General features: G+C 54.1%; 2 protein-coding genes across 2 annotated transcripts; both read left to right on the top strand.

Moving 5' to 3' along the window:
* Positions 1 to 2,611: 2,611 nt before the first annotated feature.
* On the top strand, positions 2,612 to 8,381 carry LOC127028656 (SUN domain-containing protein 3-like). The gene is given in 8 exon segments (XM_050914368.1): positions 2,612 to 2,677; positions 2,680 to 2,769; positions 4,590 to 4,745; positions 5,327 to 5,411; positions 5,802 to 5,914; positions 6,763 to 6,930; positions 7,433 to 7,522; positions 8,226 to 8,381. Coding segments are annotated over 8 exon segments (924 nt in total).
* A 3,110-nt stretch (positions 8,382 to 11,491) lies between these two features.
* LOC127028658 (SUN domain-containing protein 3-like) lies at positions 11,492 to 24,045 on the top strand. The gene is given in 8 exon segments (XM_050914369.1): positions 11,492 to 11,557; positions 11,560 to 11,649; positions 13,471 to 13,626; positions 14,208 to 14,292; positions 14,683 to 14,795; positions 15,643 to 15,810; positions 16,314 to 16,403; positions 23,890 to 24,045. Coding segments are annotated over 8 exon segments (924 nt in total).
* Positions 24,046 to 24,691: the final 646 nt, after the last annotated feature.

The following is a 24,691-nucleotide window of genomic DNA, read 5'->3' on the forward strand; positions in this document are numbered from 1 at the left end:
CACCGCACCCACTCTGGCAGAGCCATTGCTTTGGACAGTCTAGCTCTGGCATTTCGTCTGCGATTGGACAGGCTTCCTCTTGTCCTTCTGGGGATAAGGCAGCATGCCTTTGCCAACTCTGCTAGTCGTTTGTTCGCGGACAAAAGCAAAACCTAAGGTGTCTGTTGTTAGGGAAGAGGGGAGGACTCCAGCCTCTCAAGAGCACGTGGAGCAGCCAGCATGCTCAGAGTCGAGTACGCTCCCTTCCTCTCATCTAAACAGGCCTACTGTCCTCTGGAATGCAGAGCGCGGTGCCTACAGCAACAACTAGAAATGAACGCGCAAGGCACCTGCCCCTTGTGCCCCTATGGCTCCTTGGCTTTCTCAGGCTGCAAGAAAGGAGCCACCAACATGAACCTGAGCCCCCGCCAGAGAAACACTGAGCGTACTTGGTGCCTGACTTCAGTCGCCTCTGAAGGCCCTCCTTGTTACAGAGTGTCAAAAGCAGCGGCTAGGAAGGTTTCTTGTAGCTCCCAAATCTGTCACTCTTCGGTGGGAATTCAAAGAGCTGACCCCTTGGTAGGAGACATTCTGCTTTTGTAGGATTCCTTCCCTTGCAGAGAGGAGTGCAAAACCTGCTCCCTGTCAGGCTGGACTTTGCCTCAAAACATGGTGCTGCCTTTTCTCTTGTGACATCACCCACTGCCGCTGATGTCACAAAGCGTTGTCGGTGCTGAGGCAGACACAGCAGGGCATAAGAGCGGGGCTGTCCCTGCACCTTTGTCACTCTCGGTCTTGAGGGAACAGAGATCGCAGAGTTTTTGGCTCGCCTCTGAGCAAGCACGATGCCTGGTGCCCGCACCTCAGCGGATACGGAGACACAGCCCCGGAATACTCTGGATCTGAATGGGTACGTTTGAAAAATCCTCCTCTCCTTTCCCCAAGTGTATTTTCCGCCGCATCAGCTGGGTGGGTGGGGGGTGGACAGGGGAAGAACATGAGGGCAGCCTGAGAGCTCGGTCTGGAGGTGGTGGAAGGCAGCAGCAGTCTCTTCAGTCTCTTCATGAATGACAGGACTACGCCTAGAAAGCCTTTTGTCTCTGCAAAATGAGGGGCGAGTCCATTTTGGATCGCACAGAGGGAGTCCCAAGCAGTTGCCCAGATACATCCTGCCATAGCAATTGCGAGAGCTTAGCACAGTCCTGTCTTGCGCTCTGCAGGATGGGTTATGTCCCTCAGCTTTCCTGGTTTTCCTTTTGACCCGAACCAGAAGGACACCGCTGTTGCCTCTGTTGGCACTGGATTTGACTTGTGTTCCTGACAGACGAGGTTTCCTTAGGAAACTGAGGCAGCTCCTCACCAGAGCTCTGCCTTAGGAAAAGGAGCACAAGATCCTCTGAGGGGTCCAAGCAGTCTTCTAGCAAAACAAAAGGGGACTGCTTATTCCTGATGAAGTGTAAGCCTTTCGAGAGCCTCCTAGAACAAGGCAGGAGGAGTTTCCATCTTCCAGAGCAGTGTGCGCTGTCTCTTGGCCGATCAGGCTTCAGGGGAGCAGGGCCTAGCCACCAGGGTGTTGCCTTGGTGTCTCCTTGCTTCCCCATGGATTACCAGCATGCCTTTACATTCAGCCCTCCCTCCCTCCCTCCCTCTCTACCCAGTCCGCATTTGTCTGCATTTATGCCAAGAAAAGGGCCAGTGATAACCCGGCTGCTAAAGAAATGCTGCTAGAGGGGAGACACACAATCCCCCTGCGTAGCAGGCTGTTGAACTGTCGGGGTACAGGCTGAACCTCTTCTTGAGAGGGGGTGGAGAACTGTGTCAGCACTAGCACCCATCGCATGGTGGGCAGGAGAAACAGGCATTTGTTACGTCCCTTCCATTTCCCAAGAATCCCTCTCCAACCCCACAGACGTGAAGTATGGCCACAGCTTTTGGTGCAACTCCTCCTCTTCCGGAGTCAATCCGCAGCCCTTCGTCCCTAACGAAACAGTGCCAATCGTTACCATACCAAATGCCCCACTGGTGCAGCTGGTGACAACTCCACCGCTGACTCGAGCTTGTGCAGGACCAAGCCAATCCTCACGCCAGGAGTGCCAGGTTCAAGACCTGCAGTCCCTACTGCTGCTCTCCAGGCTGCTGCTGAACTGCACACGTACCGCCAGCTTCACCATCCTTTTCCTCCTTGCTGCTCTCTAGGAAAATGAAGGCTCTGAAGATGGTGACCCTGGTGCTGCTTGTCGGGCTCTTCTCTTGCGGTGAGTCTCTGTAGAGCTCAGACCTGAGGATGGTGCTTTAGGAGGTCCCCAGGGCTCCATTCTGCCCTGGTCCGCTTCCCCTGCTGTCACCAGAGGAGCCCAGCTAAGAGCAGGAAGTCCTCGACAGAGCTCTGCCACTCCCCCCTGCTTCAGAGGAATGGCTGTGGGGGCGAGGAACGGGTTGACTTGCCTTGCCCACGAGGGCTAAGCCAGTTCTCTTCAGCCGAGGGAGAGGCAGTGGCTAACCTCGCCTGCCCCACGAGGCTGAGAAGCTTCTGCAGGACAAGGAGCATAGTCCAGGGGAGGCAATGTCCGTCTCTTGCGGAGCCCGGACACCATCATGACCTCTTTCAAAGACTACAAGAGGAGAGATTACTATGGCACCTGGGAGAGACCCGGAAAGGGGAGCGGGCAGCCCGAGGCATAACCCAGCCTTCGACCAAGGTCGAAGTGTAAGGAGAGCTTTGGTGTATGTCTGACAGGTGTTTACCACGTGGGACAGCTTGGCGAAGAAAGCCTCTGGAGGATTGCAGCAGTATGCCGGGCCTGCATCTCCTGCTACATTCAGCCTCTCCAACAGCAGGTGACATTTAGGTTTCTTCAGCTCAAGGCTGGTTCTGCCAGCGTCACCCCAGGGCAGAAAGTGCCACTCCTTAAAAGCCTGTGCCTAGGGCTAGCTACAGGAGCCACCCTGGCAGGTCAGTCAGGTGAAGGTCAACTGGACCCCACACCAGTGTCTCCACAGTTCGTGGCATTGCACGCAGCTGATAAAGAACAACCATGAGGCAGATTTGGGCCTGCATAGGTTCCAGCAAAGCAAGCACGGGCTTGTGTGGAAAGACTTGAGTCCTTTGCTTTTGATCGGTGTTAGAGTCCTGCTGCCCAAGCCTTCAACGTGCCAACCACTTCCAAAATTCATTCGTGGGCACGTAACTCAGCAAGCAGCTTCACAGCAATGGAACTTCTCCAGGTGGTATCAAGAAAGGACCTGTACCCAAACCACCCTTGGAAGCGTAGCAGGAAGCTGTGCGATAGTAGCCCAGCTGCCTAGGAAGACAGGAAACGGAAGGAATACGTAGAAGAGGTTGCCTGCAAATGAATGCCTGACAAACAGCAGAAGGCTTTGCAGGACGGATGGTGTTTAACTGGAAGCCGTGCCCAAGTCAAAGAGGGGAGGCTTTCTGGAAGAAGACAATGCCCAAGGTGAATTGGCTTCTGTCTTGCCTGCCGGTCCATGGTGCTGTTTTCACAGCGTACGCTAGTGGAGCACCTGAGCACAAACAGGCATGGGGTCTGTAATTCTTTTGTTTCCCGTGCCTGTACAGAGACTGTTGTTGTGCGCTGCCTTCCTTTCTGCAGAAGGCCTGTTTCTGCTTGCAATGACTGTTCCCTTAATTGTCGTTCCAGGAGCGCTTGCACCTCCCTGGAGGGGACTGGAAGACTTGGAGGTAAAAACAATTTCCCCTTGACTAGATGGTTCTTTCGAGGAGCTCTGCCCCTCGGCCCCACCAGGACATTGTTTATGTCCCGCCTCACACAAACTTCCCCTGGCACAGCTCCCTGACCTTCTCCCATTGCCCTTTCTTCCCTTCTGCCAAATGGTCAGCTATAGCTCCCCACGCCCATTAGAGGACTGGGGCCACCCATCCGTCCACCCTTGCGTTTGGGCTGGGCTCCTCACAGCTCCACCTTCCTAACACCTGACAAGCGGAACGGTAGCCTTCTCCATCCTGCATCCCGTTCTCTCCCTCCATGCTTGCGAGTAGCTGCTAGGAGACCCCTCTGCGGCTTTCCATTGCTGGGCTGCAACAGAAAGCCCTTGCAAGCAGCATTGCCCCCTCGAAGGAGAGGAGAGGCCAAGGGAAAGAGAGTCTTCTCTCAGCTGAGGTCACTGGAGCAGCAGTTGCCCGTGAAGACCTTTGCAGGGGGGCAAGGTTCAAGGACTGAGGGCAGCCTTGCAACTGCCACTGTCAAGCAGAGAGGGAGGACAGAAGTGTATTTCTCGAGCAAGCAGAAGAGGCTAGCCGAGGCAAGGAAGATGTTGTGCTGAGAAAGGAGAAGAGGGAGCAGCAGGAGAGAGGCAGAGGAAAAAACAGAGAGCCGAGATACCGGCAACCAAGCACGGCAAAGGCAATCAGGGTGGAGGGCTCTAGGACTGATCCAGGAGAGCTCTCCTCTGTCTCCCTCAGATCGTCTCTCACTAGTATATGCCTAAGGCAGGGAAGGTATTGGTCTTTTCTATAGGAGCTGTCAACTGCTTCTTGCCTGGCTCACATTCCCACAGCGTCCGAGAGGCCAGCCACAACAGTTACAGTCTCTCCCTTGCTCACTGTTTCTAGGCCAGCAGGAGACGAGTTAGGAGAAGCGCTGAGCAAAACCCTGACCCTGCCAGAACAGCTCCGTAAGCTGCAGGAAGAGCTTTATCACCTGCGATGGAGCGTCAGGGATGTCACCGAGCATGCTCTCCACGAAGCCCTGAAGCAGGCTAAGCTCCCAGGCTTTACCGGATGGGTAAGGGCACACTGCAGAAGGCTCGACTCAGAGGTTTCTTTCCTCCCTCCGGCACGTATCCTACTCCAGTTCCCTGCCATAGCTAGCCAAAAAACTGGTGCTGCTGGAACAAGTGCTGTGCATTGCCCCACTTCCTTTTCCTGTTGCTCCACACTTCCTTCTGGGGGAAGAGAGAGCCGTGACGGGAATTGTATTAGTTCTCTTAGTCGCACCTTCCTCTCCGTCCACATCTCGGGTCCTCCTCAAGGGAGGACCAGAAAGAAAGAATGGTCTCAGCAGTCCATAGTTACCCCAGTCCCATCTCATGCCCAGAAGGCTTGTCCGTCCGTGCCACCTGGCATGGGGCAGCTCCACAGGAAAAGCCCATTCCCGCACCTTCAGCACGCAGAGCATTGGCGTGAGCAGCCTCTCTGTTCTGATACTGCTCAATCGGAGTGGAGCAAACTTGGGAGGTTTCCGGGCAATTCCAGCGTTCCTTACAGCTGAGTTGAACCGTGTTCACCTTGGCTGGCCTTGCAGGGGAGCTGCTTGCCCCGTTCCTTTGCCTTCTAACAGGCGCTCTCCTTTCTGTTCCTTCCCAGGCTGTTCAAGAGATGATCAATCAAGTCTTGGAGAAGCTGGAAGAAAACCAAGTCCCGATGCCTGATTATGCCCTCAAATCATCAGGTGCCGTGACATTGTCCAAACCATCCAGTTCCAAAGCGCTTCCTCTCCAGCTTGACAAGGCGGGCGTTTGAATGCGCCCAGTGGGAGGAGAGAAGGGCCGACAAGTCAAGGGCCCCCTCGTGCCCCAGAAATGTACCCACTGACACAGTCTGTAACGGGCCAGACCACAGCTGAAGAACAGAAAGCCTAGGTCACATTCTTGTCTTTTTCCACGGCCCCTTACGACACTTTGATGAGGCCCTGCTCTGTGTTCCAGAGGGATCAGGCCAGTAAGAAAGAGGGCAATCCCACTGTACCAGATGGATGGCTACTTAGAAGCCTCTTTCAAGTCAACACTGCAATATTCCTCCTGACATTGCTCGATGAGCATGCTCATGTTTGAATTTCCAGGGGCTGCTATCATTCATCCATGGACTTCTCCATCCTTCCGGAATACAAAAGGAGTCTTTCTGTATTCCCTGCCCATGCTGGATTACGTCAAGTCTCCTGAGGCTATTCTGGAGGTAGGAGCACCAAGAAACAGAAAAACAGAGGTGGGGGGGAGGAACCAAACATGCTCCTGAGTGGCCTTTACGCTTGTCTTTGCTCCTCGAAGCTTTCTTTACTGCCTTCCTCTCGCATGGACCTACTCGCCTCCTGTGTCTCCCTGCTGAGTATTTCCTCTCCCGCAGTGCCCCAGGTCCTCCGCGCGAGCTTCTAACAGGCTAGCTTCGTCCTGCAGTCTTTGTCTTCCCAGTCACTGTGAAAACTGTCAGCATGGCACGGGAGGAGAAGGGAAAAGGTGCCTGCGGAGGTCTGGGGTGTGAGCTTGCCACGGCTCTTAGTGAGCACAAGCAGGCGCTGAGAGCCTGCACTGCTGGAGGGCCCCACGTTGTGTTTGCAAGCCGTCCTGGCACTGCTCCTCAGCTGCCTGCACAAGTTGAAGAGTTGGCTGGTGCCAGTGGAAGGAGGTGGGACTGGATGAGAGGGAGCGATTGCTTCCCCTTACAGGAAAGGCTCATCCAGGTGGGCCCTTAGTTGCCACCTGCTCTGGGCAGGTGCCTTTCAGCCACACCATCCTTGCTTCTTCTTGGCTACTTGCTCTGGACTGGGAGAGGCCAGAGAGCTTCTACAAGTAGCACACCCAGCTCCCTGCCATCCAAGTGTTTCTCCGCTGAAGGGGTCTTGTGAGGCCTGAATTCTCACAACGGCTTCTCCGTTCGGTACCTGCAGGGTCCCGCCGAAGGCACTGGCTGCGGTTCAGAGCAGAGCTGATGGGCCAAATCAGTTCTTAATCCTCTGATGCTCGTGGCAGGAATAAGAGCCAGGGCACCCTTCTCCATGTGAACGTGCTTTCTTCTTCTCCTTTCAGCCGGAAAATCATCTGGGAAACTGCTGGCCCTTCCCAGGAAGTCAGGGACACGTCTTCATCAAGCTGTCTACGCCAATCATTCCCAGAGCAGTCACCATGGACCATGCTTTAGGGACAGGCTTCCATGGAGACAGTATCTCCAGAGCTCCAAAGGACTTTGCTGTCTACGTAAGTGATTTCTCAAGAGTGCTGGGGGGGGGTCACATAGCATTTCTAAGCGGGGGTGAATATGGGTCAAAGAGTCGAGCGGCCTGCGGCTTCCTCCTGGTTCGCAGAAGAAACAACCTCCTGGCAGTTGTATTCCTCTTTTATCCAATGTACTGCTCAAAAGGAAGTTTGTGGGGCAAGAGGGTGCCCCAGGAGCCACAGGGAAAAGCAGCTGGCACAGTGCACGGTTCTAAACCTTCTTGGCTTCCAATCCCAGGGGGCATTTGTGATCCCGAGGTTACCCCCCTCTCACTGGCAATGTCTGCTCCTTTTCTGACTGCCAGCTGAGACCCATTGAGTAGGCAAGTGTGGCATGCTGCCTAGCTGCAGCTTCTCATCTTCTCCTTGTGCTCATCCTCCTTGGACTACGTAGCTGAAAGCAAGCAGTACTTCACCAACTGAAGTTAAGTCTTCCCACAGTGTAACAGGCGCTCTTGTTTTCTCCACCCCCGGCTTTCTCTAGGGCCTGAAGCACCATGAGGAGCAGGGAACGTTCCTGGGACAGTTCACTTTCCTGGCGGCACTCAATCCCAGTCAGACCTTCCAGCTGAAGGTACGGGGACAAAGAGGGAAGGCTATCGTAGGAGAGGAGGAGACATGCGGTTGGCTGGGGAGAAGCTTCCCTGCCAAAGGGCTATAGGCAGCCCTCTCCTTGAGCGTGCGCCACGCTGGCCCTTCTTCTGCTTTAACTTCCTAACAGCGTATGCCTGGACTTCCGTTCTTCTTCTCTTTCATTTTGGGTTTAAGCTTCAGCGCTTACAACTGCTGCAGTTGAAGCTGAAACCAGCTTGACTGTTTGGGCTCCAAGTGCATACACGTGGCCACATCCCGTAGTATGCACTACTACTGGCCTGCTAGTTCAAGACTAGAAATGCTGGGCTTTCTGAGGATTCTGTTGTTGCTGGTAGCGAGTAGTGACAGGGAGGCCATTCTGTTTCAGTGGCTTTCTAGAGAAGGCAACGAGACATTCTACTAACACCACTGGGTCTTCTGACTGTGGGAGCATGGGCCTCAAAGCAGGCGAGAAGAACTTGCCAATGTATTTGCTGAAGCTTCTGGTAGCTGCTTCTTCCTTTCCTGTTCTGCTGGCCAAATGAGGGAGAGCAAGATAAGAACATCTTGAACCACGATAGGTCAAAAGACCTCACAGGGCAGCTGGAAGGAAACTGTTGAACGAGTCCGTTGCTGCGACACTACTCTGTCAGTAGTCAAATGCCAGAGAGGAAAAGGCAACTCATTTCTTCTTCTCCTTTCAGAACGAGCTCTCTGGGTTCGTGAAGTACCTAAGGCTGCAAGTGCTGAGCAACTGGGGTCACCCGGACTACACCTGCCTGTATCGATTCAGAGTGCACGGTGATCCTCCCAAAGACAGGGGAGAGGTGTCAGCTTCATCTGGCAATAAATTGCGTTAATTTTCACCAAGCCGAGTTTGCGTCTGTTTTGCCTGTGATGCTAACCGGTAAGAGAGCTCCCTGTCCTTCTCTCCACCCACGAGCTTATCGGAGACTTCCCTGGAGGAAGAGGGGATGGGAAAAAGGACTAAGAACCCTCTCCTACACATATTTTCATTTTTGGCTTTAATGGAAGACTGAACACATGTGCAGTTAAAGTACCACCAACTGATAACAGGAGGACAGACAGAGAAGCAGGAACGCACTGTAAAAGTTTGGGTGCCCAGAACTGCGTCCGATGGCCTACCCACTCAAGATAGGGCAACATCAAGTTCAGTATGTCCTGCCCAACTCAAGACACCTTTCCTCGAGGGGAACTCTGGCTCAAGCTGCCTCTGAATGGCCGTCGAGGGGCCTTAGCTGCTCCTGCTGGGCCAGCTGTGTTCCCAGGGCAGCAACGCTCCCCCAGGGCGTGCGGGGGGATGTGCCTCTGTCACCTCCTAAACCTGGCTCTCATCCAACACCGCACCCACTCTGGCAGAGCCATTGCTTTGGACAGTCTAGCTCTGGCATTTCGTCTGCGATTGGACAGGCTTCCTCTTGTCCTTCTGGGGATAAGGCAGCATGCCTTTGCCAACTCTGCTAGTCGTTTGTTCGCGGACAAAAGCAAAACCTAAGGTGTCTGTTGTTAGGGAAGAGGGGAGGACTCCAGCCTCTCAAGAGCACGTGGAGCAGCCAGCATGCTCAGAGTCGAGTACGCTCCCTTCCTCTCATCTAAACAGGCCTACTGTCCTCTGGAATGCAGAGCGCGGTGCCTACAGCAACAACTAGAAATGAACGCGCAAGGCACCTGCCCCTTGTGCCCCTATGGCTCCTTGGCTTTCTCAGGCTGCAAGAAAGGAGCCACCAACATGAACCTGAGCCCCCGCCAGAGAAACACTGAGCGTACTTGGTGCCTGACTTCAGTCGCCTCTGAAGGCCCTCCTTGTTACAGAGTGTCAAAAGCAGCGGCTAGGAAGGTTTCTTGTAGCTCCCAAATCTGTCACTCTTCGGTGGGAATTCAAAGAGCTGACCCCTTGGTAGGAGACATTCTGCTTTTGTAGGATTCCTTCCCTTGCAGAGAGGAGTGCAAAACCTGCTCCCTGTCAGGCTGGACTTTGCCTCAAAACATGGTGCTGCCTTTTCTCTTGTGACATCACCCACTGCCGCTGATGTCACAAAGCGTTGTCGGTGCTGAGGTAGACACAGCAGGGCATAAGAGCGGGGCTGTCCCTGCACCTTTGTCACTCTCGGTCTTGAGGGAACAGAGATCGCAGAGTTTTTGGCTCGCCTCTGAGCAAGCACGATGCCTGGTGCCCGCACCTCAGCGGATACGGAGACACAGCCCCGGAATACTCTGGATCTGAATGGGTACGTTTGAAAAATCCTCCTCTCCTTTCCCAAGTGTATTTTCCGCCGCATCAGCTGGGGTGGGTGGGGGGTGGACAGGGGAAGAACATGAGGGCAGCCTGAGAGCTCGGTCTGGAGGTGGTGGAAGGCAGCAGCAGTCTCTTCAGTCTCTTCATGAATGACAGGACTACGCCTAGAAAGCCTTTTGTCTCTGCAAAATGAGGGGCGAGTCCATTTTGGATCGCACAGAGGGAGTCCCAAGCAGTTGCCCAGATACATCCTGCCATAGCAATTGCGAGAGCTTAGCACAGTCCTGTCTTGCGCTCTGCAGGATGGGTTATGTCCCTCAGCTTTCCTGGTTTTCCTTTTGACCCGAACCAGAAGGACACCGCTGTTGCCTCTGTTGGCACTGGATTTGACTTGTGTTCCTGACAGACGAGGTTTCCTTAGGAAACTGAGGCAGCTCCTCACCAGAGCTCTGCCTTAGGAAAAGGAGCACAAGATCCTCTGAGGGGTCCAAGCAGTCTTCTAGCAAAACAAAAGGGGACTGCTTATTCCTGATGAAGTGTAAGCCTTTCGAGAGCCTCCTAGAACAAGGCAGGAGGAGTTTCCATCTTCCAGAGCAGTGTGCGCTGTCTCTTGGCCGATCAGGCTTCAGGGAGCAGGGCCTAGCCACCAGGGTGTTGCCTTGGTGTCTCCTTGCTTCCCCATGGATTACCAGCATGCCTTTACATTCAGCCCTCCCTCCCTCCCTCCCTCTCTACCCAGTCCGCATTTGTCTGCATTTATGCCAAGAAAAGGGCCAGTGATAACCCGGCTGCTAAAGAAATGCTGCTAGAGGGGAGACACACAATCCCCCTGCGTAGCAGGCTGTTGAACTGTCGGGGTACAGGCTGAACCTCTTCTTGAGAGGGGGTGGAGAACTGTGTCAGCACTAGCACCCATCGCATGGTGGGCAGGAGAAACAGGCATTTGTTACGTCCCTTCCATTTCCCAAGAATCCCTCTCCAACCCCACAGACGTGAAGTATGGCCACAGCTTTTGGTGCAACTCCTCCTCTTCCGGAGTCAATCCGCAGCCCTTCGTCCCTAACGAAACAGTGCCAATCGTTACCATACCAAATGCCCCACTGGTGCAGCTGGTGACAACTCCACCGCTGACTCGAGCTTGTGCAGGACCAAGCCAATCCTCACGCCAGGAGTGCCAGGTTCAAGACCTGCAGTCCCTACTGCTGCTCTCCAGGCTGCTGCTGAACTGCACACGTACCGCCAGCTTCACCATCCTTTTCCTCCTTGCTGCTCTCTAGGAAAATGAAGGCTCTGAAGATGGTGACCCTGGTGCTGCTTGTCGGGCTCTTCTCTTGCGGTGAGTCTCTGTAGAGCTCAGACCTGAGGATGGTGCTTTAGGAGGTCCCCAGGGCTCCATTCTGCCCTGGTCCGCTTCCCCTGCTGTCACCAGAGGAGCCCAGCTAAGAGCAGGAAGTCCTCGACAGAGCTCTGCCACTCCCCCCTGCTTCAGAGGAATGGCTGTGGGGGCGAGGAACGGGTTGACTTGCCTTGCCCACGAGGGCTAAGCCAGTTCTCTTCAGCCGAGGGAGAGGCAGTGGCTAACCTCGCCTGCCCCACGAGGCTGAGAAGCTTCTGCAGGACAAGGAGCATAGTCCAGGGGAGGCAATGTCCGTCTCTTGCGGAGCCCGGACACCATCATGACCTCTTTCAAAGACTACAAGAGGAGAGATTACTATGGCACCTGGGAGAGACCCGGAAAGGGGAGCGGGCAGCCCGAGGCATAACCCAGCCTTCGACCAAGGTCGAAGTGTAAGGAGAGCTTTGGTGTATGTCTGACAGGTGTTTACCACGTGGGACAGCTTGGCGAAGAAAGCCTCTGGAGGATTGCAGCAGTACGCCGGGCCTGCATCTCCTGCTACATTCAGCCTCTCCAACAGCAGGTGACATTTAGGTTTCTTCAGCTCAAGGCTGGTTCTGCCAGCGTCACCCCAGGGCAGAAAGTGCCACTCCTTAAAAGCCTGTGCCTAGGGCTAGCTACAGGAGCCACCCTGGCAGGTCAGTCAGGTGAAGGTCAACTGGACCCCACACCAGTGTCTCCACAGTTCGTGGCATTGCACGCAGCTGATAAAGAACAACCATGAGGCAGATTTGGGCCTGCATAGGTTCCAGCAAAGCAAGCACGGGCTTGTGTGGAAAGACTTGAGTCCTTTGCTTTTGATCGGTGTTAGAGTCCTGCTGCCCAAGCCTTCAACGTGCCAACCACTTCCAAAATTCATTCGTGGGCACGTAACTCAGCAAGCAGCTTCACAGCAATGGAACTTCTCCAGGTGGTATCAAGAAAGGACCTGTACCCAAACCACCCTTGGAAGCGTAGCAGGAAGCTGTGCGATAGTAGCCCAGCTGCCTAGGAAGACAGGTAACGGAAGGAATACGTAGAAGAGGTTGCCTGCAAATGAATGCCTGACAAACAGCAGAAGGCTTTGCAGGACGGATGGTGTTTAACTGGAAGCCGTGCCCAAGTCAAAGAGGGGAGGCTTTCTGGAAGAAGACAATGCCCAAGGTGAATTGGCTTCTGTCTTGCCTGCCGGTCCATGGTGCTGTTTTCACAGCGTACGCTAGTGGAGCACCTGAGCACAAACAGGCATGGGGTCTGTAATTCTTTTGTTTCCCGTGCCTGTACAGAGACTGTTGTTGTGCGCTGCCTTCCTTTCTGCAGAAGGCCTGTTTCTGCTTGCAATGACTGTTCCCTTAATTGTCGTTCCAGGAGCGCTTGCACCTCCCTGGAGGGGACTGGAAGACTTGGAGGTAAAAACAATTTCCCCTTGACTAGATGGTTCTTTCGAGGAGCTCTGCCCCTCGGCCCCACCAGGACATTGTTTATGTCCCGCCTCACACAAACTTCCCCTGGCACAGCTCCCTGACCTTCTCCCATTGCCCTTTCTTCCCTGCTGCCAAATGGTCAGCTATAGCTCCCCACGCCCATTAGAGGACTGGGGCCACCCATCCGTCCACCCTTGCGTTTGGGCTGGGCTCCTCACAGCTCCACCTTCCTAACACCTGACAAGCGGAACGGTAGCCTTCTCCATCCTGCATCCCGTTCTCTCCCTCCATGCTTGCGAGTAGCTGCTAGGAGACCCCTCTGCGGCTTTCCATTGCTGGGCTGCAACAGAAAGCCCTTGCAAGCAGCATTGCCCCCTCGAAGGAGAGGAGAGGCCAAGGGAAAGAGAGTCTTCTCTCAGGCTGAGGTCACTGGAGCAGCAGTTGCCCGTGAAGACCTTTGCAGGGGGGCAAGGTTCAAGGACTGAGGGCAGCCTTGCAACTGCCACTGTCAAGCAGAGAGGGAGGACAGAAGTGTATTTCTCGAGCAAGCAGAAGAGGCTAGCCGAGGCAAGGAAGATGTTGTGCTAAGAAAGGAGAAGAGGGAGCAGCAGGAGAGAGGCAGAGGAAAAAACGGAGAGCCGAGATACCGGCAACCAGGCACGGGAAAGGCAATCAGGGTGGAGGGCTCTAGGACTGATCCAGGAGAGCTCTCCTCTGTCTCCCTCAGATCGTCTCTCACTAGTATATGCCTAAGGCAGGGAAGGTATTGGTCTTTTCTATAGGAGCTGTCAACTGCTTCTTGCCTGGCTCACATTCCCACAGCGTCCGAGAGGCCAGCCACAACAGTTACAGTCTCTCCCTTGCTCACTGTTTCTAGGCCAGCAGGAGACGAGTTAGGAGAAGCGCTGAGCAAAACCCTGACCCTGCCAGAACAGCTCCGTAAGCTGCAGGAAGAGCTTTATCACCTGCGATGGAGCGTCAGGGATGTCACCGAGCATGCTCTCCACGAAGCCCTGAAGCAGGCTAAGCTCCCAGGCTTTACCGGATGGGTAAGGGCACACTGCAGAAGGCTCGACTCAGAGGTTTCTTTCCTCCCTCCGGCACGTATCCTACTCCAGTTCCCTGCCATAGCTAGCCAAAAAACTGGTGCTGCTGGAACAAGTGCTGTGCATTGCCCCACTTCCTTTTCCTGTTGCTCCACACTTCCTTCTGGGGGAAGAGAGAGCCGTGACGGGAATTGTATTAGTTCTCTTAGTCGCACCTTCCTCTCCGTCCACATCTTGGGTCCTCCTCAAGGGAGGACCAGAAAGAAAGAATGGTCTCAGCAGTCCATAGTTACCCCAGTCCCATCTCATGCCCAGAAGGCTTGTCCGTCCGTGCCACCTGGCATGGGGCAGCTCCACAGGAAAAGCCCATTCCCGCACCTTCAGCACGCAGAGCATTGGCGTGAGCAGCCTCTCTGTTCTGATACTGCTCAATCGGAGTGGAGCAAACTTGGGAGGTTTCCGGGCAATTCCAGCGTTCCTTACAGCTGAGTTGAACCGTGTTCACCTTGGCTGGCCTTGCAGGGGAGCTGCTTGCCCCGTTCCTTTGCCTTCTAACAGGCGCTCTCCTTTCTGTTCCTTCCCAGGCTGTTCAAGAGATGATCAATCAAGTCTTGGAGAAGCTGGAAGAAAACCAAGTCCTGATGCCTGATTATGCCCTCAAATCATCAGGTGCCGTGACATTGTCCAAACCATCCAGTTCCAAAGCGCTTCCTCTCCAGCTTGACAAGGCGGGCGTTTGAATGCGCCCAGTGGGAGGAGAGAAGGGCCGACAAGTCAAGGGCCCCCTCGTGCCCCAGAAATGTACCCACTGACACAGTCTGTAACGGGCCAGACCACAGCTGAAGAACAGAAAGCCTAGGTCACATTCTTGTCTTTTTCCACGGCCCCTTACGACACTTTGATGAGGCCCTGCTCTGTGTTCCAGAGGGATCAGGCCAGTAAGAAAGAGGGCAATCCCACTGTACCAGATGGATGGCTACTTAGAAGCCTCTTTCAAGTCAACACTGCAATATTCCTCCTGACATTGCTCAATGAGCATGCTCATGTTTGAATTTCCAGGGGCTGCTATCATTCATCCATGGACTTCTCCATCCTTCCGGAATACAAAAGGAGTCTTTCTGTATTCCCTGCCCATGCTGGATTACGTCAAGTCTCCTGAGGCTATTCTGGAGGTAGGAGCACCAAGAAACAGAAAAACAGAGGTGGGGGGGAGGAACCAAACATGCTCCTGAGTGGCCTTTACGCTTGTCTTTGCTCCTCGAAGCTTTCTTTACTGCCTTCCTCTCGCATGGACCTACTCGCCTCCTGTGTCTCCCTGCTGAGTATTTCCTCTCCCGCAGTGCCCCAGGTCCTCCGCGCGAGCTTCTAACAGGCTAGCTTCGTCCTGCAGTCTTTGTCTTCCCAGTCACTGTGAAAACTGTCAGCATGGCACGGGAGGAGAAGGGAAAAGGTGCCTGCGGAGGTCTGGGGTGTGAGCTTGCCACGGCTCTTAGTGAGCACAAGCAGGCGCTGAGAGCCTGCACTGCTGGAGGGCCCCACGTTGTGTTTGCAAGCCGTCCTGGCACTGCTCCTCAGCTGCCTGCACAAGTTGAAGAGTTGGCTGGTGCCAGTGGAAGGAGGTGGGACTGGATGAGAGGAGCGATTGCTTCCCCTTACAGGAAAGGCTCATCCAGGTGGGCCCTTAGTTGCCACCTGCTCTGGGCAGGTGCCTTTCAGCCACACCATCCTTGCTTCTTCTTGGCTACTTGCTCTGGACTGGGAGAGGCCAGAGAGCTTCTACAAGTAGCACACCCAGCTCCCTGCCATCCAAGTGTTTCTCCGCTGAAGGGGTCTTGTGAGGCCTGAATTCTCACAACGGCTTCTCCGTTCGGTACCTGCAGGGTCCCGCCGAAGGCACTGGCTGCGGTTCAGAGCAGAGCTGATGGGCCAAATCAGTTCTTAATCCTCTGATGCTCGTGGCAGGAATAAGAGCCAGGGCACCCTTCTCCATGTGAACGTGCTTTCTTCTTCTCCTTTCAGCCGGAAAATCATCTGGGAAACTGCTGGCCCTTCCCAGGAAGTCAGGGACACGTCTTCATCAAGCTGTCTACGCCAATCATTCCCAGAGCAGTCACCATGGACCATGCTTTAGGGACAGGCTTCCATGGAGACAGTATCTCCAGAGCTCCAAAGGACTTTGCTGTCTACGTAAGTGATTTCTCAAGAGTGGTGGGGGGGGGTCACATAGCATTTCTAAGCGGGGGGTGAATATGGGTCAAAGAGTTGAGTGGCCTGTGGCTTCCTCCTGGTTCGCAGAAGAAACAACCTCCTGGCAGTTGTATTCCTCTTTTATCCAATGTACTGCTCAAAAGGAAGTTTGTGGGGCAAGAGGGTGCCCCAGGAGCCACAGGGAAAAGCAGCTGGCACAGTGCACGGTTCTAAACCTTCTTGGCTTCCAATCCCAGGGGGCATTTGTGATCCCGAGGTTACCCCCCTCTCACTGGCAATGTCTGCTCCTTTTCTGACTGCCAGCTGAGACCCATTGAGTAGGCAAGTGTGGCATGCTGCCTAGCTGCAGCTTCTCATCTTCTCCTTGTGCTCATCCTCCTTGGACTACGTAGCTGAAAGCAAGCAGTACTTCACCAACTGAAGTTAAGTCTTCCCACAGTGTAACAGGCGCTCTTGTTTTCTCCACCCCCGGCTTTCTCTAGGGCCTGAAGCACCATGAGGAGCAGGGAACGTTCCTGGGACAGTTCACTTTCCTGGCGGCACTCAATCCCAGTCAGACCTTCCAGCTGAAGGTACGGGGACAAAGAGGGAAGGCTATCGTAGGAGAGGAGGAGACATGCGGTTGGCTGGGGAGAAGCTTCCCTGCCAAAGGGCTATAGGCAGCCCTCTCCTTGAGCGTGCGCCACGCTGGCCCTTCTTCTGCTTTAACTTCCTAACGGCGTATGCCTGGACTTCCGTTCTTCTTCTCTTTCATTTTGGGTTTAAGCTTCAGCGCTTACAACTGCTGCAGTTGAAGCTGAAACCAGCTTGACTGTTTGGGCTCCAAGTGCATACACGTGGCCACATCCCGTAGTATGCACTACTACTGGCCTGCTAGTTCAAGACTAGAAATGCTGGGCTTTCTGAGGATTCTGTTGTTGCTGGTAGCGAGTAGTGACAGGGAGGCCATTCTGTTTCAGTGGCTTTCTAGAGAAGGCAACGAGACATTCTACTAACACCACTGGGTCTTCTGACTGTGGGAGCATGGGCCTCAAAGCAGGCGAGAAGAACTTGCCAATGTATTTGCTGAAGCTTCTGGTAGCTGCTTCTTCCTTTCCTGTTCTGCTGGCCAAATGAGGGACAGCAAGATAGGAACATCTTGAACCACGATAGGTCAAAAGACCTCACAGGGCAGCTGGAAGGAAGCTGTTGAATGAGTCCCTCGCTGCGACACTACTCTGTCAGCATCATCCCCTGTCTCTCGGCTCGGTCTCTCCACTCTGACCCCAGGGAAGAGTGAAGCCCTAGGGGGTGCCGAATGCTTTCTCAGATTGGATCTGGAATTGGTTTCTCTCCCGGTTGGCCAAGGAGCTGCTCTGGGTACTTGGGGTGGTCTCGGTGTGCTGCCGTGATGCTCGGGGAGGGATCACTCCTCAGGGCCCAGGCTCTCAGGAGGATTCAACCCCTGTAAGGTGAGGGGCACCAGGATGTCAGCCCACCTTGTCCAGCTTCCCCTGTTCCCAGGGTGTAATCAGACACAGCTCCCCAGAGAGCCACCATCTCTGGAAAGGAAGGGAAAGAGGTCTCAGGCTCCGGGCCGACCGGCTCACAGACTCTCGGCAAGCTCCTTGCCCAGGGCATGACAGATACTGGTGTACACAAAGAGCCCAGAAAAACACTGCCATGGCTATGGAGCTGGGCTCTGCCCCCGTTTCAGACTGCCAGCTCCCAGAGAAAACTGCCTCTGAATGGTCCCCCCTTTTGAGGGGAACGAGCTGTGCCCACAGGAGACTTGGTGCTCAAGGCACCACAGCACTAGGACCCACTGGTCCTGGCAGCCCCATTGTCCCCCGACCCCCGTGGGACCCTCAGGCAGGGCTCTTGTGGCAGCCCCCAGACCTCTCCAGCCACCCTCACAGCCCAGCAATTGCAGCTTTGGACAGCTGACAGCCCTGGTGCAACCCCTTAGGAAAGACCTCCTGAAACCCTCACCCTTGGTGGAGAGCTGCAGGAGCTTGGGGAATGAACAGCTCACCTCCGAGCTGATGGTCATGGTGCAGCAGCCCTCCGACACGCTTGCTGCTTGCCCTCAGCTCAGGGAAAGGGATACTCTTCCTGGCTCCTCACCCAAAACTCCTCTCTGATGTGCTCCTCCTCCTGCCTGTCAGCAAGGGTCCCCCAGTGCAGCCCCACTGCCTCCCGACCCTGCTCCTGCCTTGTGGAGCAGCTGCAAAGGGCAGTGGTGGGGAGCCCCTGAGCAGTGCCCAGCAGCACCCAGGCCTCGCCGGGAAGTGCCAGCACTGCTGTGGTACGGGGAGACCTCCTTGTGATGCAGTGCATCCCCCTGTGACATCAGCCCACATCATCTGGAGGTTCATTATGACACCAGGAGGGAGATGGCCCAGCTGGGGAGAGAGGTGAGAGGTTTCCCCTCTTCTCCTGAGACAGTCACCCCCTTGCTCCCCAGTCCTTTTTCCAAAAATCCCCTCTGCCCCCTGCACCAACATGTCTCTGCTGCTGGGAGCCAAGCCGGGCAGGTGGGGTTTGGGGATTGGCTGCGGTCGGGCTGTTTTCAAGAGATGGGATCGAAAGCCTGGGGGATAAAACAGCCCCTCCCATGGTACCGAACACTCTCTGCTTTGTGTTGCTCTTGTCTTTTGGATTTGTCACCCAACCAGGCCTGATCAAACACGGAGGTTTCAGCTGTTGCTGAACAGTGCTCGCACAGCGTCAAGGGCTCCTCTGTTCCTCACTCTGACCCACCAGCGAGTAGGCTGGGGGGGGGGGCAAGAAGCTGGGATGCGACACAGCTGGCACAGCTGACCCCGCCTGACCAAAGGGACATTCCAGACCATAGGACGTCGTCCTCAGCAATACAAGCTGGGGGAAGAAGGAGCAAGGCAGGGGGTCACCGTGGAGAGGACAGACCCCGCAACACCCCTCCAGCCTGCTGCTGGCCTCGCCACACCTCCACCTGAAGGGACCTCACCACCACCCACCCAGCCACCAGCCTGCTGTTGGCCTATCAGGGTCTCAGGAAGAAGTGACCTCCCAAGGAACTTCCAAGCCATTTGCATGCTGCTGGCCTATCACCTGCAGGGACAGAGGTGACCTCCCAAGGAACAGCCAAGCCATGTGCCTGCTCCTACCCTATCAGCATCTCTGGCAGAAGCAATCTCGCCAGCTCCACCCCAGCCGTCACCTCCCTGCTGGCCCCTTGCCGTCCCCCCAGCCTGCCTCTCCTCTGCCCCCCCAGCTCTCGTCTCTCCACACTCTCGCTGGCAGGCACTGAGCACCTCAATGCCACCTGCTGCTCCTGACCAATCAGCTTCCTCCCACACCACTGACCTCACCACACCCCAGCCATGTCACCTTCTAACCCACCGGCCCCTCGCCTGCCTCTGTCCTGCCCCAGGCTCTAGCAAATGCAGCAGCCAGAGCACACGCCTGTGTCTGATTGAAAAATGGAAAAGTAAAAAGAAAAAAAGCTTGGGGAATCGGAAGTTCTAATTAAAATGACACCTCCCGTCCTAATCCACAAAGACCCTGCCCATGTTGCCTTTGTTCAGATGGGGAGGAATAAAAAGAAAAAAGAAAAAGAAGCCAAGTCTATTACGCAGAACTGCTTCTATTCCCAGGTTTTGTAACCTGTAGAAAGATGCAGATGCAGGGACCATCACAACTAAAGCATCTCCATCAGCAATTGCACCTGAAATTGTATTTCCATCTGCAAAGGCAGCTGCTATGGCATCTGTGTCTGCAACGGTGCCCGCACTGGAGAGCTGCAGCCAAGAGGACAGTTGCACACAGAGCATTCCAGATGCAGATACCTTTGCAGATGCCGTTGCAGACTCCAATACCATTGCAGGCACCATTTCAGCTGCACATACCACTGCTGATAACCCTGCAGATGCCATCGGCAAAGCAAATCACACTGCTGGGGCAGGTACGACTGCAGTTGAAGAAGCCATTGCAGAGGCCACTGCAGATATGGATCCCATTGCAGATATCAATAACATCACACTTACCTGTACAGAGACCAATGCCTTTACAGATGCCATCACCGATACCATTACAGACCCTGATACCAGTGCAGAGGCACTGATACCATTACAGTCAGTCACACCCGTACCGGGACCGGGAGTGGTACAGATACCATTAGCGATACCCTTGCTGATGCTATTTCAGCTGGCGAGGGAATTACATGTACACATGCAAAAACCATTGCAAGTTCGTGTGCAGAGACACAGAGCATTAGCAGGCCAGATACAGTTTCAGGTGCAATTACAGGAACAGATACAGATCCCAGTAGAGGCACAGGTACTGGCACCCTCAGAAATACAGGTACCTCTACCATCACAGGGACTGAGATAATTACAGACACGGATTCACATTGAATTGCCGATATCATTGCAGATGCAGGCACAAAACAGATATAATTCCGGGTACAGGTACAATTACACTCACAATTCAGGATACAAGTACAGCCACAGATACAAGCGCACATTCCAGTACCCAAGCAACAGCAGCTACAGGAAGTGACACCATCACCAGCTGAGGTTCCATGACAGACAGAGGAACCATTACACATAAAGGCATTGATACAAACATGGTGACCAAAAGCACCCCCTGGGGACTCAGGCCGGTCAGCCGCACCTTGCTCCCTGGGGGAATCAAGAAACGTGTCCTCCAGGTTCCCCTTCCTGGGCACATGGCAGAGAAGGGGACTGAGAGAAGAGAGCATGGATTGACCACCGAAGATGCCACTGGAGCTGCAGATGCCATGGCAGAGGCAGATCCCATTGCAGAGACCGTTCCAGATCCCATTGCAGACGCAGATGAAATTTCAGATGGAACTGCAGCTGGAGATGCCGTGGAAGATGCTGGTGCCATTGCAGGTGCCATTGCAGATGCAGATCCCATTGCAGATGCCATTTGTGGGGCTGGACACCAGGTCCTCACCAAAGCCACGCTGTCATTCCCCCTCCTCTGCTGGACAGGGGAGAGGAAATAGAACGAAAGGCTCATGGGTCGAGATAAAGACGGAGATCACTCAGCAATTACTGTCACGGGCCAAACAGACTCATCTTGGGGAAAAAAATGAATTTAATTTATTACCAGTCAAATCAGAGCAGGATAATGAGAAATAAAACCAAATCTTCAACACACCTTCCCCCTACCCCTCCTTTTTTCCTGGGCTCAACTTCACTCCCAAATTCTCTACTTCCTCCCCACCAGCAGCGCAGGGGGACAGGGAACGGGGGTTGCGGAAAGTTCGTCACACGATGTCTCTGCCGCTCCTTCTCTTCAGGGGAAAGACTCCTCACAATCTTCCCCTGCTCCAGCGTGGGGTCCCTCCCATGAGAGACACTCCTCCACAAACTTCTGCAACGTGAGTCCTTCCCACAGGCTACAGTTCTTCAGGAACTGCTCCAGCATGGGTCCCATCCACGGGGTGCAGTCCTTCAGGAACAGACTGCTCCAGTGTGGGTCCCCTGCGGGGTCACAAGTCCTGCCAGCAAACCTGCTCCAGTGTGGGCTCCTCTCTCCACGGGGTCACAGGCCCTGCCAGGAGCCTGCTCCAGTGCAGCCTATCCACGGGGTCACAGCCTCCTTCGGATACATCCTCCTGCTCCGACGTGGGGTCCTCCACGGGCTGCAGGTAGACATCTGCTCCATCGTGGACCTGCATGGGCTGCAGGGGGACAGCCTGCCTCACCATGGTCTTCACCACGGGCTGCAGGGGAATCTCTGCTCCAGCGCCTGCAGCACCTCCTCCCCTTCCTTCTTCACTGATCTTGGTGTTTGCAGAGTTGTTTTTCTCACAGCTCCTCTCTCCGTCTGCTGTTCCACAGCAGGGTTTTTTTTTTCCCCCTTCTTAAATCTGTTATCCCAGAGGTGCTACCACCGTTGCTGATGGGCTCGGCCTTGGCCAGCAGCGGGTCCATCTTGGAACCCACTGGCATTAACTTTATCGGACATAGGGGAAGCTTCTAGCAGCTTCTCACAGAAGCCAGCCCTGTAGCCCCCCCCCCGCTACCAAAACCTTGCCATGCAAACCCAAGACACTTCCTCCTCACATCCCCAGCCTCACCATTTCTAACATTGGTCTCCTGGGACTTGCATCACTGACACCACACTTCACCACTGAAGGCTGCAGCTGGAGGTAACAGCTCCTTTGCACCAGCTCCCACCTACTTTCCTGAGAGACCTGGCTGCACACAGGCACAGCTGGCTTTCTCTTCGTTGTCAACAAACAGAAAGAAAGCATGGTAAAGTTTAATAAACAATAACCCACTCTCCTCACCTCTATGCTAAGTCCATGCTGCCTCCAAGGAGGTTCACCATCCACAGGGGATAACCTCACTGGAAATGTTTCAGAGAGAGAGATAGGAAATGATAGATGTAAACACAATGAAGGATTTGTCTGAAGAGATAATTAGACTGCTGAAAGACAAGGGCAGGCTTCTAGCTCCCTCAATGTCAAAGCTTCAGCCTGGGTGGTTGAGAGGGATCTGACTGAACAAGGAGTAAGGGGAAAGGAAACCTGGAGACCAATGGAAACGGCATAGGTCCAGACAGTGTGCTGAGAAGATGCCTTGAGACCTGGGCAGGTGGAAAAATTAGGGAGGTTAAGTACACAGGACAATGAGCAGAGTCCTGGCAATGCAAGTACAGGGGAAGGTCAAGATTTCTTCTCCTGCAATTAATAGACTTCCTAGAAATTCCCATTTTGTCGTTGTCGTGGTTTAACCCCCGCCAGCAACAGCACCACGCAGCCGTTTCCCCCTCCCCCTCCCAGTGGGGTGAGGAGGAGGAAAGGAAAGAAAAAAAGTAAAACTCGTGGGTTGAGATAAGAACAGTTTAATAACTAAAGTAAAATATAATACTAACAAGAGTAATAATGAAATATAATAGTAATGAAAAGGAATACAACAAAAAAAAGGAAGAGGGGGGAAGGAAAAAAACCAGTGATGCACAATGCAACTGGTCACCACCCGCTGACCAATGCCCAGTTAGTTCCCGAGCTGCGATCCGCGCCGCCTGGCCAACTCCCCCGTGTTTATATACTGGGCATGATGTTCCATGGTATGGAATACCCCTTTGGCTAGTTCAGGTCAGCTGCCCTGGCTATGCTCCCTCCCAGCTTCTTGCACACCTGCTTGCTGGCAGAGCACGGGATACTGAAAAGTCCTTGGCTTAAGATAAGCGCTACTTAGCAACAACTAAAACATCGGAGTGTTATCAACATCATTCTCACACTAAATCCAAAACACAGCACTGTACCACCTACTAAAAAGAAAGTTAACTCTGTCCCAGCCGAAACCAGGACATGTGGGCAGATGCCTGATCCTCTATCAAGTCAGCAAGGTGAGCAATTGCATGATGCTACAGGTAATGAAGGGGGGGGGGGGGGTGAGCTGGCACAGGCAGGACGAAGGAACCACCACAAAACCACAGATGAAATGCAAAGAGTAACTTTATTTCTGTTGTTACCTCACGAATCGGGGGATCCCCAAAGCAGCACGCAGGCAGAGGCACACAAGCGGGGATGCAGGCACCACAGAGATCAGTCCTTGCTAGAGGATCGCTGAACCTGCTGTTTCTGCCTGTTTTTCAGGGATTCGGGCAAGAGCAGTTTACCACTGTGCTTTGATCTTTCCCACAGCAGGGCAGGAATCCCAAGCATGTTCCATAGGGTGCCTCTGAGTCTATCACAGCCTTGTGTTATCTGAACACAGATGTTCAGCTTGTCAAACACACAAGGATAGACAACAATTACTATGATATATGTGTTTTTCTACACCCCAGCTGCAAGTCACCTGAGCGTGCTTACAATCCTCCTCGCCAATCTTCTGTTACTTTCCTAAACAGGCTGAACGTTTTCCTGAGAGGGCTGGAGAAGAGTATCAGCACAAGGTAGCTGCTTGATAAGAACGTCTTGAACCACGATAGGTCAAAAGACCTCACATGGCAGCCAGAAGGAAGCTGTTGAATGAGTCCCTCGCTGCGACACTACTCTGTCAGTAGTCAAATGCCAGAGAGGAAAAGGCAACTCATTTCTTCTTCTCCTTTCAGAACGGGCTCTCTGGGTTCGTGAAGTACCTAAGGCTGCAAGTGCTGAGCAACTGGGGTCACCCGGACTACACCTGCCTGTATCGATTCAGAGTGCATGGTGATCCTCCCAAAGACAGGGGAGAGGTGTTAGCTTCATCTGGCAATAAATTGCGTTAATTTTCACCAAGCCGAGTTTGCGTCTGTTTTGCCTGTGATGCTAACCGGTAAGAGAGCTCCCTGTCCTTCTCTCCACCCACGAGCTTATCGGAGACTTCCCTGGAGGAAGAGAGGATGGGAAAAAGGACTAAGAACCCTCTCCTACACATATTTTCATTTTTGGCTTTAATGGAAGACTGAACACATGTGCAGTTAAAGTACCACCAACTGATAACAGGAGGACAGATGGAGAAGCAGGAACGCACTGTAAAAGTTTGGGTGCCCAGAACTGCGTCCGATGGCCTACCCACTCAAGATAGGGCAACATCAAGTTCAGTATGTCCTGCCCAACTCAAGACACCTTTCCTCGAGGGGAACTCTGGCTCAAGCTGCCTCTGAATGGCCGTCGAGGGGCCTCAGCTGCTCCTGCTGGGCCAGCTGTGTTCCCAGGGCAGCAACGCTCCCCCAGGGCGTGCGGGGGGATGTGCCTCTGTCACCTCCTAAACCTGGCTCTCATCCAACACCGCACCCACTCTGGCAGAGCCATTGCTTTGGACAGTCTAGCTCTGGCATTTCGTCTGCGATTGGACAGGCTTCCTCTTGTCCTTCTGGGGATAAGGTAGCATGCTTTTGCCAACTCTGCTAGTCGTTTGTTCGCGGACAAAAG

This window comes from Gymnogyps californianus, unplaced genomic scaffold (genome assembly GCF_018139145.2).
Source record: "Gymnogyps californianus isolate 813 unplaced genomic scaffold, ASM1813914v2 HiC_scaffold_38, whole genome shotgun sequence".
NCBI classification, from domain to species: Eukaryota; Metazoa; Chordata; class Aves; order Accipitriformes; family Cathartidae; genus Gymnogyps; species Gymnogyps californianus.